This window comes from Chrysemys picta, chromosome 3, assembly GCF_011386835.1.
Source record: "Chrysemys picta bellii isolate R12L10 chromosome 3, ASM1138683v2, whole genome shotgun sequence".
NCBI lineage: Eukaryota > Metazoa > Chordata > Testudines > Emydidae > Chrysemys > Chrysemys picta.
Window position 1 is genome coordinate 208631797 of NC_088793.1, and position 18420 is coordinate 208650216.

At 50.0% G+C, this 18420-nt stretch overlaps 2 protein-coding genes across 10 annotated transcripts in view; one reads left to right on the forward strand and one right to left on the reverse strand.

Moving 5' to 3' along the window:
- Nucleotides 1-18420, forward strand: part of GALM (galactose mutarotase) — a 69001-nt gene that overhangs the window by 10967 nt on the left and 39614 nt on the right. The window contains exons 2-3 of one of the 9 annotated variants that reach the window (XM_065590872.1): nucleotides 11328-11448; nucleotides 15084-15174. The exons of 7 other annotated variants lie outside the window; for them this stretch is intronic. The gene's annotated coding sequence lies outside the window, so the exon portion shown is untranslated. Of the gene's footprint in view, nucleotides 1-11327; nucleotides 11449-15083; nucleotides 15175-18420 lie in introns of those variants that run through there. One more of the 9 variants, XM_065590879.1, reaches the window with a different exon arrangement.
- LOC135982701 (uncharacterized) lies at nucleotides 8749-11648 on the reverse strand. The gene is made up of 2 exons (XM_065590880.1): nucleotides 11115-11648; nucleotides 8749-10181 (listed from the first exon to the last, which is right to left on the reverse strand). Exons 1-2 carry the CDS (start codon nucleotides 11518-11520, stop codon nucleotides 9679-9681), a joined length of 909 nt encoding a protein of 302 aa, XP_065446952.1. The 5' UTR covers nucleotides 11521-11648; the 3' UTR covers nucleotides 8749-9678.

Here is an 18420-nt window from a genome sequence, read left to right on the forward strand (position 1 = left end):
TGAGGTCATTAGGATCCTGTTTATAAGCTTTTCTCTGCAGCCCTGAGAGCTAGAAGCTTACATTTTGAATTAAAGCTGAGATTCTCAGCTAATCAAATGATTCCAGGCTCTGAGGCTTCAAGGAATACACCAAGTATTGTGAGATTTGTGACAAAAAGGATAGAGGTAGCAACACTGAATATGGACCTGCTATTCATGTAACAAATTGCAAGGACACAGTTTCTAGAACTATGTGAGAAACTGTATTTGTCACAAACTTTAGACTGCTTCACCTGAAATCTGCCCACTGATCTGTCTCCACTTTAAGATAGCTTGTCAAATAAATATTTTCTTTTTTATATCAAATGTGGAGTTTTCCACTCTGAAAATTACACTGGCCAGAGGGCTAGGACAGGTAGTATGGAGTTCTGCATCAGTGATGTATTTAAGGCCTGATACATCTTTATCCTGCAGAGCTGGAAACAGGGAGCTAAATTCTGTGCTGGTAAGATACACCAGCAGAGAATATGGCCCAGAGCTTTATTTCAATGGCAAGGAGAGATTCATAGCCCTCAGTAGAGAGGTCATGAGATCAGATTTTTAAAATTATGACATCTTTAGGTTTAGAAAAGCCACTTGAGAGGTTTTCATGGCTTCTGCTGAGCCAGGTGTAGTTGGACTGCAATCAAAGCATCTGGCTTTATAGTCAAATGGATTTAAAATAGCAGCCCTAATTAAATCCTTAAACTCTCTGAAACATCAATTTTCTGTATGTTAGGGCCTGCTCCAGCTCTTACTGGGGTCAACTGAAAGATTCCCATTGGTTCCAGCAGGAGTTGGATCAATCCTTTATGTGGCACATGCCAAATAAGTGATAGTGAGGCACAGTTTGAAGGTTTTTCAGCACACATTTAGGATGTATTGTTGTTGTATAACTCTCTTGGCTTCACCACAAAGGAAGAATGGGCCCATCCCAAACACACACACACCTCTATCTGGCCAGCCCCATCTTGTAGAAGAGCCACCAGAGGAGCTCCATCTGTGTGGGTGGGGTTTCCCTGTGATGGAATACCCCTGGAGAAACTCATGCATTTCCTGAACCTGGGTTGGTCTGGATGTTCACTTCTTGGTGCCTTAACTGAGTATTTCCAGACACTGCATTGGCAGAAAATACAATTGAACAACCTTAACTCTAAGGCCTTGTCTACATACAAAAGTTGTATCACTTTAATGTTACCTGTATACTTAAAATGGTTCAACCCCTCTAATGTGGATGCAGTTATACCAGTATAAATGTGTCTTATACCCAGGAGCAGCGCCAGGGTTTTTGCTGCCCTAGGCAGCAGCGCTCCTCCTCTGAGCATTCGGCGGCGGGGGTCCTTCCGCTCCGCGTCTTCAGGGTACTTCGGTGGCGGGTCCCGGAGCAAGTGAAGGACCTGCCGCCGAATTTCACTGAACACCCGGAGCAGAAGGACTCCCCGCCGCTGAATTTCCGCCGAGGACGGCAAAATGCCGCCCCCCAAATCCTGCCACCCTAGGCAACCACCTAGGGTCACCTAGTGGAAGCGCTGGCCCTGCTTATACCAGTGGTTCTCAACCTTTTTTGGGCTCAGGACCCATTTGTATATGTTCATGGCGTGTCCCAGTAAATAGCTTGGGGGTGGAGGCCCTGGGGTCGTTTTGGTCATGTCCTTCCCCCCTGGGAGGGGGTCTTGCCCAGCACTTACCCCACAGTGGAGGCTCCTGCAGCTCCTGTGCTGTGGGTCTGGCTGGACTTGGCTCTCCGCTCTGGGTGTTCCAACCTCGGGTTGCACTGCTGCTCAGATTTGGCCCTGCCCCCTGACTGGGCCAAATTCGCGTGAGTGGAGTTGTGCCATTCACTTAAATTTGGCCTACCCAGGCTCCCGTCATCATGATGGCTGGGCCAAACCTGAGTGGCACTGAGACCCCAGAGGTTGCAGTGCCTGGAGCAGGGAAGCGAGCCCAGCCAGCCCTGTGGGAGAGGAGCCACAGCAGTTGCTATGTGACCCTTTGAAATATTCTGGCAATGCAATTTTGGGTCCCGACTCACTGGCTGAGAAACCCTGCCTTATACCAATAAAGCTTATTTGTGTACAAGAAGGAGAATAAGCAATATTGATATGAAGCACCCTTATACCAGTATAAATGGAGTGCACACACGGTTTCTGCTGCTCAACTGTAAAGGCAGACACTTAGCTCAAGTAGTTACACTGGTCCAAAAACTCGGTTTATACTTGGCCTAAGTTGACGAAGATTGCATGTGAATGGGTGTACAAAATAAAGCCTTACCATGCTGCCTCTAGTCCTGTGAAAAAAAGGTTAACGGCTTTTTGCACTCTAAAATGCATCTTTGTCCTGTGGTTTCCACAGCCATCCTTCCTCCCTACACCTTTCTGTTCTGCTTTTATTTAAACAGGAACTGTCTTGTTCAGAGTCTGCTAGCATGTTTTGCAGCTTTTTTTTAATCTCTATGCTAATCAGCAACATGCACCTCTGTTAGTGAACACTTCTAAGACAGCAGCAAATTTGCACTAACTTGGGTAAATCCTTCCCCCGCAACCCTCTTCCATCTCCTCACCCCATCCATGGCATTGCAGATCTCTAGCAGCAACAAAGCCAGTAAAGTTCCATTGCACACGGGCTGGGGGAAGGCAAGATGCTGAGCCATGCAGACCATCTGTGTACCATGGATGTGTGCTCTGTGGGGGCTACAGCACCCTAGTGATAAAGAGTTGGGCAGGGATTATAGATGCACTCCTTTGCAAACCCACTGCAGAGTGGAGTGTGGGAGTTGAGGTGAAAAAACTACCACTCTATGGCCTGGGAGGAAGATTCCAACAAAGCTGGAGCAAACATTTAGCTGTAGATCATCTGCCATAGTGTGCTTTTCGGTGGTGTTTGCAAGGGGTGTGTGTGATGTTTCATGCTGTCTCGAGTGGCTCACGACCGTGAATGCCTACCTCAGGGCAGACTGTTACAAAAACGGCAGATACCCCCAATTATGTTCTATGATTAGATTTTACCAAGCCAGTAACAAATGTGAACTCCTGGACCACTATAATAGTCTTACCATGGAGTCAGACAGTCTCCTTACACTCTCCAGTCTATCTTGCCACCCAGGCAAACTGGACTTAGTGATAAATGGTTACACCAAAAATCACACTGAATTCAGATTGCTTTCAGTCCCAACAGACTACTCACTTACCCCAGATCAATTGGTACTCTAGATCTTACACTAAAGACAACCCCTGTGCCCAATTCTGTAATAACGTTAAATTTTTATTGACTAGGAAAAATAAATAAGTTATTTACTGGGTAAATCAAGCAAACATATCTACAAGCTAAATCTTCAGAGTGACAGAGTTGTGGTGCCGTGGTCTGTCAATTCAAAGTGTCTTACAGGGAAGATCCAGGAGGCAACCTCATAGGATCTCTGTCTTCAGTTTGGTGGCTCTGGCCCTGTGTGAGTTCAAACGGTGAAGAAATGGAATATTTTCCTGTGACTTTGTTTTACTTTCTTCATTCAGCTTCCAAGTTCCCAGGATGAGCATCCTGGCAGGTAGCATTTCCAAGGTGGGATAGGCCAATTAACCAATCATTTGTATTGCCGTGTTCCCCGATGGCCCATCTGATTTTGATGATCCTTCAGGATGGGCAGAGGGGAAAATTCCCATACCTGGGTTCACAAGTTTAGAGCAAATGTTTTCAAAGTTATAAAGCAAAAACCATATTTTCTTATAGCATGGAATAGCGACATTCATAGGCGTGTGCATGGGGTGTGCCGGGTGTGCCCAGGCACACCCTAATGCAGGGGTGGGCAAATGGCTCCACTCCCCAATGTGGCAAGCCGTGGGGTCTGCGCTCCCAGGCTGGAGCGCCCGGCCGAGCGCAGCAAGCCGCTGGCCCCTCCCCCGCCTTCCCCCCTCCTCTGGAGTCATGCCGCCGCACACGCAGTGCTCTGGGGGCCGGGGCTCCGCGCTCCCACGGGGCAGTGTTTGGCTCCGCGGTGAGGCAGATACGCTTCCCCCTCCTCTGGAGCCATGCCACCGCGCACAGTGCTCTGGAGGCCGGGGCTGCGCGCTCCTGTGGGGCAGTGTTTGGCTCCGCGGGGAGGCTAGGAGTCTTATCTCATGGTAAGGGGTCTGGGGCCAGGGGGGTTGGATAAGGGGTGAGATCCGGGGAGGGGTGGTTAGGGGCGGGGGGGTCTCTGGAGGGGGCAGTCAGGGAGCAGGGGGGGTTGGATGGGGCATGGGAGTCCCAGGGTCTCTCAGGGGGCGGGAGGTGAATAGGGGTCAGGGCAGTCAGGGGACAGGGAGCAAGGAGAGTCCTGGGCGGGGGAGTTAGTGGGGGAGACTCTGGAGGGGGTAGTCAGGGGACAAGGAGCTGGCGGGGATTGGATGAGTCAGGAGTTCTGGGTGGGGCTGTCAGGAGGCAGGGGTGTGGAAAGGGGTTGGGGCAGGCAGGGAGCGGGGGGGATTGTAGGAGTCGGGAGTTCTGGGGGTCCTGTCGGGGTGGGGAGCATTTGCTAGGCGTGGGAGTCCTGGGGGTCTGTCTGGGGGAGGAGGTGTAGATAAGGGTCCTTGGGGGGCAGTCAGGGGACAGGTAGGGAGTAGGGTCCTTGGGGGGCAGTCAGGGGACAAGGAGCAGGGAGATTTAAATAGGGGGTGGAGTCCTGGGGGGCAGTTAGGGGCAGGGGTCCCAGGAGGGGGTAGTCAGGGGACAAGGAGCAGGGAGGGTTGGGGGTTCTGAGGGGGGAAGTCAGGGGGCGGGACTAGGGCAGAGTGGGGGGCGGGGCTAGGGCGGGGCTCCCTGGGTGCAAACCCTAATGAAATGGGCTGCGCACGCCTATGGCGACATCATAAGTGGGACGAATGCATGCAGCAACTTACAAACGTTTCATAGAGTCTAAACACTCAATACACTCTTATATGACTAATACCTATTTTGAGCAAAACTAACATAGGTGAACTGGTCTAGTTTCCAGCTATGTGTTTCAGTTCTTAGCTAATGACTGCAGCCTGGGCTAGAGCTGGCATTTAGCCTGCCAGTGTCCTGATGGACTTCAAAATAGACAGGCATGGGCTGGTTGTGCATGCTTCCCCAATCCAAACAGGTGAGTTCTTAGTTATCCTATGCCCCTAGCATTGCTCCTCCATAAAGGAGAATGACCTGATGATCTCTTCTGAGGCCACTCACCCCCATTTCTGCTGTGTGGTTCATTGGAAGGTGTTGGAATTATTATTTATGCAGGATATTACCAGAACACTAATTTAACCATAAATTCCTTTATTACAGCAATTGGCATTAAGATTTAAACATGTCTATAAAGACTAAATAATAAGCAATTTACTACATCCAAACAGTAACAAGACATTTATAAACATTTGGATCAAGATACTTACAAATGTGCTAAACCCCCAGGGAGGGTGTGTGTGTGAAAATCCTCATTGTGGTCAGGCAGGTATTAACCATGAACCCTTTAACAAACAAGTGATGTCATTGCCAATTTTTGGCTTCAGCTAAAGACCAATTTGAGACAGGTTATCCTTTTTTCCAGTCTGAATCCAGATAAGATTTACAACTTCCTTTCTCCCCATGGCCTTTCCTCCCTCTCTCTTCCCCTCCTTCTTGCTGACCAACAGTTTTTCCTAATTTTTGAGATAACACTGGTATGTGGGGTGAGAAGGGCGATGTCAGATCCTTTGAAGATAGATGCTGTGTCTTATTTAAACCCATCTGCAGTCACCCCTATTGGTCCAAGGCTGCCTTTTTAGAAGCCTCCCCTTATTTTGTTAGTTATTCTTTGAACCAGACACTTTCCCCACTTCATTCCTTCTGGCCTTATAAGTCACTTCTTGAAAGGCTCTTTTTTACGCTCTAGTTTGGGTCTTCCTTTATAGTACATGTTTCTATAGCCAAACTTAAGCTAATTTTAATTCTCTAATTTTGTTTATGCTCCAGCAGGTAATGCTAGTATAGGGGCGTGCATCTGATCTCAGATCATCCTCCGCACCTCTTTATATTAGAGAACAGTGGCCATTGAGGCCTCCTTAACAACAACACAGGAGCATTGCTTCCAGACCCATCCATCCCCTAGGGAATGCATCTCTCCATTCCTCGCTCAGTAAAACTCCCACAGAATTGTCCCTTTGATCTTTAAATCAATGTCCCAGAAGTTCTCTAAGGGTGCACTATAATTCTTGAAACCAAACTAATTACAAAGAGAAAAACTTAGTGGATCTCTATTGGCTCTCTGTTGTGAGTAGGCTTTAAATGCTTGTATTCTTTCAAAGGAAAGGTACCACGTAGGTTATTTACCACACCCCTCCCCCAAAATCCCCTTTTCTGATGCAGCATTGTACCTTGGGGAGTTTCATGGTTCTCTCTGGCACTGAATATACTAATTCTTTAACTACTTTTAACAGTTTTATTATTATAATAGTGCTACGATACCCCAACTGGGAGCAGGACCTCTTTGTGCTGGGGCTGTACATGCACATAAGAGAAAAAATTCTAGACAAAACAAGGATTACTATCCCCATTTTATACCTGAAGGACAGAGAGATGAAGACCCAGATTTTCAAAGTTATTTGGGCACTTAACATTGCAGATTGGTGCCTAGTGGGAATTTCAGAAACATCTGAGGAGGGTAGGGGTCTAATCCTCTTGATTTAAATGGGATGAAGGCATCTAGCTCATTTTATTGCTTTAGAAAAAATTCTCATTAGGCACCTATCAGCTTTTTATACACCTGAATATCTGGCCTGAAGTGACTTCTCAAGATCACAGGGAGTCAGCAGCAGAACTGGAAATTTAATCCAGATTTTCCAAGTCCCAGACCCACACAGCACTCCCTTAGCTACCTGATGTGCTGCATGGCCTGGCCGATTTGGGTTGTCTCTTACAATACATACACAGTCCATCCCTCCCACCATGTATCTTTATATTCCCAACATTACTGAACATAATACAGGCATATGTCAGGGGAGCCCATCCATTCAGCGCACTCTGAACTTCCCCCTTACTGCCTGTTCCTGCCAGCTATATATCTTCCCTTATTGAGCTAATTACCTCATTAGCCCAGGGTATGTCTACACTACGAAATTAGGTCGAATTTATAGAAGCCGGTTTTATAGCCGATTGTGTGTGTCCCCCACATAAAATGCTCTACGTGCATTAAGTCAGCGGACCGCATCCACAGTACCGAGGCTAGCGTCGACTTCCGGAGCGTTGCGCTGTGGGTAGCTATCCCACAGTTCCCGCAGTCTCCGCCGCCCATTGGAATTCTGGGTTGAGATCCCAATGCCTGAAGATGCAAAAACAGTGTCGCGGGGGGTTCTGGGTATATGTCGTCAGGCCCCTCCCCCTCCGTCAGAGCAACGGCAGACAATCGATTCGCGTCTTTTTACCTGGGTTACCTGTGCAGACAACATACCACGGCAAGCATGGAGCCCGCTCAGCTCAGCTCAGCATCACCATATGTCATCTGGGTGCCGGCAGACGTGGTTCTGCATTGCTACACAGCAGCAGCTAATTGCCTTTTGGCAGTAGACGGTGCAGTATGACTGGTAGCCTTCATCGGCTATCTGGGTGCTGGCAGACGTGGGGCTGCATTGCTACACAGCAGCAGCCCCTTGCCTTTTGGCAGTAGATGGTGTATTACGACTGGTATCCGTCGTCATCGTACTCCAGTTCAATCAGAGGCACCTGGGCAGACATGCTTTGTCTCCTGGAGACTCAGTCCTGCCGGCAGTCCTATTGAACCGTCTTGACGATGATGGCTAGCAGTCGTAGTACAGTATCTTCTGCCAAGCACCCAGAAGATGCCGAGGGCTATCAGTCATGCTGCACCGTCTGCTGCCAGCCTAAGATGTAAAAAATAGATGTATTCATTTGCTTCCCCCTCCCTCCGTGAAATCAACAGCCTGCTAAACCCATGGTTTTGAGTTCAATCTTTGGGGGGGGCATTCTGGGTGACAGTTGTTTGTGTTTCTCCCTGATGCACAGCCACCTTTGTTGATTTTAATTCCCTGTACCTGTACACCATGTCGTCACTAGCCCCTCCCTCCCTCCGTCAGATACTAGTTTCGCGCCTTTATTCAGACCAGACGCCATAGCACTGGGATCATGGAGCCCACTCAGATCACCGCGGCAATTATGAGCACTATGTACACCACGCGCATTGTCCTGAAGTATATGCAGAGCCAGGATATGCCAAAGCAAAACCAGGACCAGCCGAGGAGGCAATTGCAGCGCGGCGACGAGAGTGATGAGGAAATTGACATGGTCATAGACCTCTCACAAAGTACAGGCCCCAGCATGTGCAAATCATGGTGTTACTGGGGCAGGTTCATGCCGTGGAACGCCGATTCTGGGCCCAGGAAACAAGCACAGACTGATGGGACCGCATCGTGTTGCAAGTGTGGGATGATTCCCAGTGGCTGTGAAACTTTTGCATGCGTAAGGGCACTTTCATGGAACTTTGTGACTTGCTTTCCCCTGCCCTGAAGCGCCAGAATACCAGGATGAGAGCAGCCCTCACAGTTGAGAAGCGAGGGGCGATAGCCCTGTGGAAGCTTGCAACGCCAGACAGCTACCGGTCAGTCGGGAATCAATTTGGAGTGAGCAAATCTGTTGTGGGGGCTGCTGTGATCCAAGTTGCCAGGGCAATCAAAGACCTGCTGATATGAAGGGTAGTGACTCTGGGAAACGTGCAGGTCATAGTGGATGGCTTTGCTGCAATGGGATTCCCAAACTGTGGTGGGGCGATAGACGGAACCCATATCCCTATCTTGTCACCGGAGCACCAAGCCACCGAGTACATAAACCGCAAGGGGTATTTTTCAATGTTGCTGCAAGCCCCGCTGGATCACAAGGGACGTTTCACCAACATCAACGTGGGATGGCCGGGAAAGGTACATGATGCTCGCGTCTTCTGGCACTCTGGTCTGTTTCGAAAGCTGGAGGAAGGGACTTTCTTCCCGGATCAGAAAATAACCGTTGGGGATGTGGAAATGCCTATCGTGATCCTTGGGGACCCAGCCTACCCCTTAATGCCATGGCTCATGAAGCCGTACACAGGCAGCCTGGACAGTAGTCAGGACCTGTTCAACTACAGGCTGAGCAAGTGCCGAATGGTGGTGGAATGTGCATTTGAACGTTTAAAAGCGCGCTGGCGCAGCTTACTGACTCGCTCAGACCTCAGGGAAAAAAATATACCCATTGTTAGTGCTGCTTGCTGTGCGCTCCACAATATCTGTGAGAGTAAGGGGGAGACATTTATGGCGGGGTGGGAGGTTGAGGCAAATCGCCTGGCCGCTGATTACGCGCAGCCAGACACCAGAGCGGTTAGAAGAGCACAGCAGGGCACGGTGCGCATCAGAGAAGCTTTGAAAACGAGTTTTGTGACTGGCCAGGCTACGGTGTGAAACTTCTGTTTGTTTCTCCTTGCTGAGCCCTCTATCCCTCCCCCCCGGTTCACTCTACTTCCCTGTAAACCAACCACCCCACCCTCCCCTCCACCCTTCGAGCACCGCTTGCAGAGGCAATAAAGTCATTGTTACTTCTCATTCATGCATTCTTTATTAATTCATCACACAACTAGGGGGATAATTGCCAAGGTAGCCTGGGATGGGTGGGGGAGGAGGGAAGGAAAAGGACACACTGCAGTTTAAAACTTTAACTCTTATTGAAGGCCAGCCTTCTGATGCTCGGGCAATCATCTGGGGTGGAGTGACTGGGTGGCCGGAGGCCCCCACACCGTGTTCTTGGGAGTCTGTGTGAGGAGGCTATGGAACTTGGGGAGGAGGGCTGTTGGTTACACAGGGGCTGTAGCGGCGGTCTCTGCTCCTGCTGCCTTTCCTGCAGCTCAACCATACACTGGAGCATATCAGTTTGATGCTCCAGCAGCCGGAGCATCGACTCTTGCCTTCTGTCTGCAAGCTGACGCCACCTATCATCTTCAGCCCGCCACTTGCTCTGTTCATCCCGCGATTCTGCCTGCCACCTCTCCTCTCGTTCATATTGTGATTTTCTGTAGTCTGACATTGACTGCCTCCACGCATTCTGCTGTGCTCTTTCAGCGTGGGAGGACATCTGGAGCTCCGAGAACATATCATCCTGAGTCCGCCGTTTTCTCCTTCTAATCTTCACTAGCCTCTGCGAAGGAGAAACATTTGCAGCTGGTGAAGGAGACGGGAGAGGTCGTTAAAAAAGACACATTTTAGAGAACAATGGGTACACTCTTTCACGTTAAATTTTGCTGTTCACATTACACAGCACATGTGCTTTCGTTACAAGGTCGCATTTTTCCTCTTATATTGAGGGCCTGCCGGTTTGGTGTGAGAGATCACTCACGCAGTGCCAGACAACAGATTTCGGCTTGCAGGCAGCCATGGTAAGCCACAGTCTTTTGGCTTTTTTAACCTTCTTAACATGTGGGAATGGTTTCAAACAGTAGCGCCCTCATTTCCCATACCAAGCACCCGTTGGGTTGGCCATTTAAAATGGGTTTGCAATGTAAAAGGAGGGGCTGCGGTTTCCGGGTTAACATGCAGCACAAACCCAAATGCCCACCCCCACCCCCCCACACACAATTCTCTGGGATGATCACTTCACCCCTCCCCCCTACCGCGTGGCTAACAGCGGGGAACATTTCTGTTCAGCCGAGCAGGAATGGGCACCTCTGAATGTCCCCTTAATAAAATCACCCCATTTCAACCAGGTGACCGTGAATGATATCACTCTCCTGAGAATAACAAAGAGAGATAAGGAATGGATGTTGTCTGCATGCCAGCAAACACTGGGACCATACGCTGCGATGCTTTGTTATGCAATGATTCCAGACTACATGCTACTGGCCTGGTGTGGTAAAGTGTCCTACCATGGCGGACGGGATAAGGCAGCCCTCCCCAGAAACCTTTTGTAAAGGCTTTGGGAGTACATGAAGGAGAGCTTTCTGGAGATGTCCCTGGAGGATTTCCGCTCCATCCCCATAGACGTTAACAGACTTTTCCAGTAGCTGTACTGGCCGCGATTGCCAGGGCAAATTAATCATTAATCATTAAACACGCTTGCTTTTAAACCATGTGTAATATTTACAAAGGTACACTCACCAGAGGTCCCCTGTGTGCCCTCAGGGTCTGGGAGCACACCTTGGGTGAGTTCGGGGGTTACTGGTTCCAGGTCCAGGGTGATAAACATATCCTGGCTGTTGGGGAAACCGGTTTCTCCGCTTCCTTGCTGCTGTGAGCTATCTACATTATCTTTATCCTCATCTTCCTCGTACCCCGAACCCACTTCCCTGTTGTGTGTTTCTCCATTGACAGAATCAAAGCACGTGGTTGGGGTAGTGGTGGCTGCACCCCCTAGCATCGCATGCAGCTCCGCGTAGAAGCGGCATGTTTGCGGCTCTGCCCCGGACCTTCCGTTTGCCTCTCTGGCTGTGTGGTAGGCTTGCCTTAGTTCCTTAATTTTCACGCGGCACTGCTGTGCGTCCCTGTTATGACCTCTGTTCTTCATGGCCTTGGAGACCTTTTCTAATATTTTGCCATTTCATTTACTGCTACGGAGTTCAGCTAGCACTGATTCGTCTCCCCATATGGCGAGCAGATCCCGTACCTCCCATTCGGTCCATGATGGAGCTCTTTTGCGATCCTGGGACTCCATCATGGTTACCTGTGCTGATGAGCTCTGCGTGGTCACCTGTGCTCTCCACACTGGGCAAACAGGAAATGAAATTCAAAAGTTCGCAGGGCTTTTCCTGTCTACCTGGTCAGTGCATCTGAGTTGAGAGTGCTGTCCAGAGCGGTCACAATGAAGCACTGTGGGATAGCTCCCGGAGGCCAATAACGTCGAATTCCGTCCACACTACCCCAATTCCGACCTGCAAAGGCCGATTTTAGCGCTAATCCCCTCGTCGGAAGTGGAGTAAAGAAACCGGTTTAAAGGGCCCTTTAAGTTGAAAAAAAGGGCTTCGTTGTGTGAACGTGTCCAGGCTTAATTCGATTTAACGCTGCTAAATTTGACCTAAACTCGTAGTGTAGACCAGGCCCCAGTCATTGCTGCCCCAAGTGTCAATCTCACCATAAGAGGTTAATTGCTTCCGCTCAAGTTTGTAATCTTCTGGTATGCAGTTATCTAAATGAGGAAGGTGCTAGAGCTAGCATTCTATCACACCCAGTCTAACACTTTAGCCACAAACAATCCTTCCTCTTTGTACATTATGTAAGCGGGGGAATGGTCCTGCTATTGTGGGGACTTTCCTGGCTTCTGCACTACCCCAGTGAAGTGGGCTAGCGAAAGGATCTGAGTCCTCGCTCCCACTTCCTTTACCCAGAGGCCTTCCTGCCCTTGAGGACTCCCCTTCCACTCCTGTCTGGCAGAGTCCTTGTAACCCCGACAAGGCTGGGCCCAGGATTCCTGGGGGTCTCGACCCCCAACCCTGCTGTGGTCACCCAGGACAGGGGCTAGGGTGTCCCCACTCCGGGGTACTCTCTCTGCACTGGGCACCTCCCTGACCCACTGATCATTTCATACAATTTAAAGCAAATACAAGTTGTTTAATTAACAATTGATTTAAAAAAAGAATAAGGAAAAATGGGAAAGGTTAAAGGAAACACATCACCCTGCTCTGTGGCAGGGAACATCACAAACAGTGTCTCTGGAACGTCAGGGCAGGTCACAGGCTCCTTCTCAGGCCCTGGCTGTGCTGCAGGGACGCTGCGGGTCGGACACTTGCTCTGGTGGTGGCCACACGCTCTCAGGCTCTAGGTGGCAGGACCCTTCTTCCCAGCGTCGCCCTGCCCTGTCAGGGTTACGGTCCCCCTCCAAGTCTGGCCTGCAGAGCCTCTTGGCTGAGGCGTCTCCCTGTGCTGGGCCTGCTGCCCAGGGTCCCCCTCGCTCTCCCCAGCTGCTCACCGCCCCCAGCTCCGGACGGCTCCAGCCCCAGCTCCGGATGGCTCCAGCCCCAGCTCCAGCTCCACTCGGCCTCAGCACAGCTGCTGATGCTCTGTCTCCAGCTCCCTGGGCTCTTCTCTGGCCTCTCTGGCTCTTGTGGCTACAGCTCTGCCCCAGGACAGGTCTGCTCTGCAGGCTGCTTCTGTGACTCCGCTACCAGCTCTGACCTGCTTCCTGGCTGCTTGTCTGGCCCCTCTGGCTCTGGTTGCTGCAGCTCTGCTCCCAGGGCAGTTCTGCTCTCTCTGGGCCGTGCTCTGGCTTTGGGGCTGCAGCTCTGCTCCCAGCAGCTCAGCTCGGGCCCCTGCTCTCTCCTTAGCTCGGCCCCACTCTGTCTGACCCAGGCAATTCCAGTTCACGGAGGACGGGACCCACCCTGGTCTCCTGACTCCCCGATTAGCCTGCCTGCCCTGTCAATCAGGCTGACCTGGAGCATTGGCCTCTCCCACTGTTCCTGGGGCCTGTCAGTCTCAGGCCCCTGATTTCCCATCGACCCCTCCCCTTTTAGTGCTGGGAGCTAGCCACCAAAATACCCCCACTGGGTGTTAGTAAGGGGCAACAGTCCCCTTACAGTTGCTTTTCTTTTCTCACCCTTCAATGTCCTAGGATGGATTAGATTAAAAATTAACTAGGATGGGAAATAAGGGAAATTCAGATGCTGCGGAATATGTAACAAAAAAGAATAAGTGAGGCACAGGCTCAACACAGCCACACTAACTTTTAAGCTATTGTGTAGCTCAAAAGAAAAGTACCAATTCCTATAGCAACTGAGGGCTGGTCTACACAACACAGGTTATGTCGACCTAATTATGTCAGAACTTGTCTACATGGCAGAGTTTTGTCACCAAAAGGCAGCTTTTGGCAACGAAACAGTGGAGGTGTACACACTGCAACGACACTGTTGGTGACAAAACTCTTCAGTTTTGGCAACAAAATATAACCACCTCGATGAGAGGCACAGGGGTTTTTGCAGCAAACTTAAAGTGACAAAGTGTCAGTGTAGACACTGCTGTTCATTAGATCGCCATCACTGGCCTCCCACAGTGCCTGCCATGACTGCTCTGCGCACTGTTTTGAACGGCTGCCCTGCATTCCTGCTACACAAGCATGCCCCCCTTCCCTTTCAAAGCTCAGTGAAGTTCTGGCAGCTGACCATGCTGCTCAGCTCTGGCAACAAAGAGCAAATCATTAATGTGGAATGCTGCTCTCTCCCACACTAGGAACGCTTATGCTCTAATAAATTTGTTAGTCTCTAAGGTGCCACAAGTCCTCCTGTTCTTCTTTTTACTAGGAACACAGAGGCAAGTAGGCAGGGGTGGATATGTGTGTGAGTGAGAGAGAGAGAGAGAGAGAGACTGCAGTGCTATGCAGAGCCAGAGAGGGAGGTGGGGGCTGATGTCGGGGATATCCCCCTCCCCCTGCCTCAGGGCTGGTTGCTTTGGGCGACTGTCTGAACTTAGAGACATCGTGCCTACACACTCACTCCCCTCACTCTCACACACACTCGCCCTGACACACACTCTATCTCTCCCTCACACACATATGCACGCTCCCTGTCACACACTTGCCCCCGCCCCCCTTCAGTTGAAAAGTGTCTGACAATCTAGTAGGATGCCCATGGAACAATGGGATTGAGAAATATGCATCATGTGAGGCTGTGCCTGCCCCATGAGGCACTGCAAATCCTTCCCAAAGCATTCTGTAGCCAGTTGCACAGTGGGATAGCTATCTATAGTGCACTGCACTCTGTGTCAATACAAGAATGGCTGGTGTGGTGCACTCTGCCGACACAAGGAGCATAGTGTGGACATACAACAGCGCTTTAATTAAAGTGTCATAATTTTTGGTGACAAAATTCAGTAGTGTAGACAAGGCCTCAGTGTCTACACAGCAGAAGCTGTGAAATTGACAAGAAAGCTGGGCAGGTAGAGCCCAGTTGCCGCCCTGGAGAGCTGGGCAGCTTCCCTCCTGCTCTAGGGTTGCCAACCTTCTAATTCCAGAAAACTGAACACCCTTTCCCCCGCCCTTCCCTGAGGCCCCGCCCCTGCTCACTACATCCCCCTTCCCTCCATCGCATGCTCTCCCCCACCCTCTCTCACCTGCTCATTTTCACTGCAAGGCCCAAACAGGCATATTTATTGTTTTGACAGATGTATTATGCTAAGTTCAGGTTTTATTTGTTACAGGATGCTAGAGCTGGCAGCAAAATAATCAAAAAGGGTAATTAAAAAAAAATGAAATTTCACAAAGGTTTTCATGATTCATTCCCTCCTCTCTTCCCATTTTTCTTAACCAGCTCCATGTTTTTTGTTTACTAAAGTTATTGTAATTTTATATGTGGAATTAGGACCACACATTATCACATCTGCAATGGGTCCATTAAAGACCACTCCTGAAGCCCAAATACAAATCCATAGAGCACAACCACAAAAATGCACCAGTCCAGATACCTATATAAATAAATCTGTAGAAACTGACTCCCACACTTACACGCAGATATACACGTGCATTTATGTGTACATACCTAGCATGCACTAACACACATACTTCCATGTTATTTAATATTACAATTGTTGTTTTGTGCCTAGAGACCCCAACTAAGATCGGGGTGCAGGGTGGAAGGTGCTGGACATAGACATAAACAGAGAGAGTCTGCAACACAGAGTTTATAATGTCGCTAGACAAAGGTGGGGAGACATGTCTGATCCGTCGGCTCTTCTGCAATTACTAGTCAACAACATTCACTTTTTAAGAAATAATACTTTTCTTTTAGAGTTCCCTTCTCTTTTAAAAACTTGTTGTGAAATTAATACAGACCATATTTTATGTCATCAATTTTTTTGTGCGCAAACCAGCAAAAGAATAAAAGTCAAGAGTTAGGCTGCAAATTTTATTCACACAGATATGCACACATGTGGCAATACATGTACCACCCTACACAAAGAGACACCGTCTCTTACACACATACAATGCATGTATGTACACACTTGCTGTTAAGGCTGATTCCCCACTCTGGCACTTCGAGTGCAGAAGGTGGGGGCCCACAAGGATTTTAAAAGTAATACTGCCCACTTTAGGCTTGTATTAAACTTCCAAGGTTACAGCTTTTTTTTTTTACCTTGGATTGGTAGATGCTGCCACCACCCAAGTGCAGAACCCCTTTGAGAGCCCAGGAAGGCGTACTTGGGAATTTCTTTCTGTGGGGTACCCTCAAGGCCTTTCACACACACCCCTCCAGGGAAGAGCTGAGAGAGAAAAAAAAAAGGGGGGGGGAAATTAGCTGTTGCCACCAGCTAATTAAACAACATTGTGCACAAACCTTTAAGAACAAAAATCCAATTCTGTTTTTAAAAAAAGATAAATTTTATTAAAAAAAAAAAAAAAAGAAAGAAAATACATCTGGAAACTTAGGCTATTGCTAGATTTTAAAAGAATAACTACAAGGATTAGCACCAAGAATAGCTTTCTTGGGGTCCCGCTTAAAGGTTACAAACAAAACAAAAGCACCTGGGTTAGCACAGAGTTCACAAGCCATAAAGAAATAAAAAGAGATAAACCGAATCACATCTTTTTAGATCTACTTTTCTGATCTACTTACATATTTGGGGTTTTAAATGAGTAGTTTTTAGGTATGATACTGAGGATTTGTCATAACTGGCCCCAAGCTGTTTACAGCATAACTGCCCTGTCTGACTCTCCCCAGAGAACAGACAGACAGACAAAGGGAAGTCTTTTTTTAATTTTAATTTTAAAAAGTTCTAGCCCTTCCCATTGGCTCTTTTGGTCAAGTGTCCACTTACTTCCTTTTACCTATGCATAGCAATGAGACTTTTTAACCCTTTACAGGTAGAGCAATTAGAGAACAGCTACTAAGAGGGATTTTATAGCTAGTGGCTGGCTGGGAGTCCATAAAAGGTACCCCCCCCCATCATTTATTACACTTACCTACACAGAGACACTTTTTCATACACTTTTCCGGGGGCTATGCCTGAATCACCCAACTGGGAAGGGAGGAGAGTTGGCTGGGAGGGGAAAAGATGGGGGTGGGGTGGAGGAGAAAGGATGGGGAGGGAAAGAAGCCAAGGATGAGAGCAGGGCGGGGGTGAGAGGGGGCAGTGAAGGAGAGAGGAGGGGTGAGGGGTATGTGGGGTGGATGGGGATGCATGGGAGGCAGAAGGCTACAGGTGCATGAGGATATGGGGGGCACACGGGTGTATAGGGACATAATGGGAGTGTAGGCAGTGTATGGAGGTGGCAGGGGTGTGGGGGGGTGAGGAATACAGGGGTGGCAGCTCTGGGAGGTGGAGAGGATGGTGGGAGAGCGCTGTAAGAGGTACAGGGCTGGGATGGGTAGGTGTGGGGGGCAGGATAGGATGGGGAGGGATGCCATGATGGGGATGCGGGGGGGTTGGGATGGGGAGGGGATGCAGTGAGGGGGATGGGATGTAGGGGGTTGGGATGGGGGAGGGATGCAGTGAGGGGATGAGGTTCGGGGGGGTTGGGACGGGGAGGGATGCAATGACAGGGGGATGGGGGGTGGGACGGGGGCGGATGCAGTGATGAGGGATGGAGGTGCGGGGGGGTTGGGACAGTGATGAGGGGATGGGGAGGGATGCTGTGATGGGGGTGGGTTGGGGTTCGGGAGGGGTTGGGACGGGGAGGGATGCAGTGATGGGGGATGGGGTTCGGGAGGGGTTGGGATGCAGTGATGGGGATGGGGTTCGAGAGGGGTTGGACGGGGAGGGATGCAGTGAGGGGAGATGGAGGTGTGGGGGGGTTGGGACGGGGAGGGATGCAGTGAGGGGATTGAGGTGCAGCCCCATTCACAGCATTCAGAGATGGGGATACACATAGATTGAACTCCTGGGTGCTGGCGATGGGGTGACAGATAGACCGCGGATCGCCGCAGGCACGCGCCGCATCTCAAGCCAGCCATGCAAGGAGAAGGGCTGAGCAGCAGCGGGAGAGGTGCACACCACGCCACCCCTCAACAGCCACCTGCTGAGCGCTCGGGAGTCAGTGCTCACACTACTTCCTCCCCTGCTCTGATCCAGCCAATAGGAGCTGCAGCTGAGGGCGGGGAATGGGGCAGCATGCAGACCCCCCTGGCCACCCCTAAGGCTAGGAGCCGAACATGCTGGCTGCTTCCCGACCTGGGAGCCACGTGGCACGGTGGCTAGCAGGGAGCCTGCCAGCCCCGCTGCACGGCACCGCGAACTGGACAGTCAAGGGCCCAGTCAGTGGTGCTGACCGGAGCCTTCAGGATCCCTTTTTGACCAGGTGTTCTGGTCCAAAACCGGACACCTGGTCACCCTACCCTGCTCCCAAGCAGCTAGTCAAAGTTCAGGGCCCTGGGGATGGTCCAGTTGGAAATAGAAATTGGTGATAAAACTGCATCAATGAAATACCTGACTTATTTACAAAGAACATACCAAGTCCTGTTTCTCTGAACTCTGAAGGAACCAG

What these genes read in the sequence shown, in the direction of transcription:
- LOC135982701 (XM_065590880.1), bottom strand. Translation starts at nt 11,520, where the DNA reads ATGAAGAACAGAGGTCATAACAGGGACGCACAGCAGTGCCGCGTGAAA. An exon ending in GGGCACACAGGGGACCTCTG is followed by an intron (nt 10,182 to 11,114) that starts GTGAGTGTACCT and finishes CTCCTTCACCAG; the next exon opens with CTGCAAATGTTTCTCCTTCG.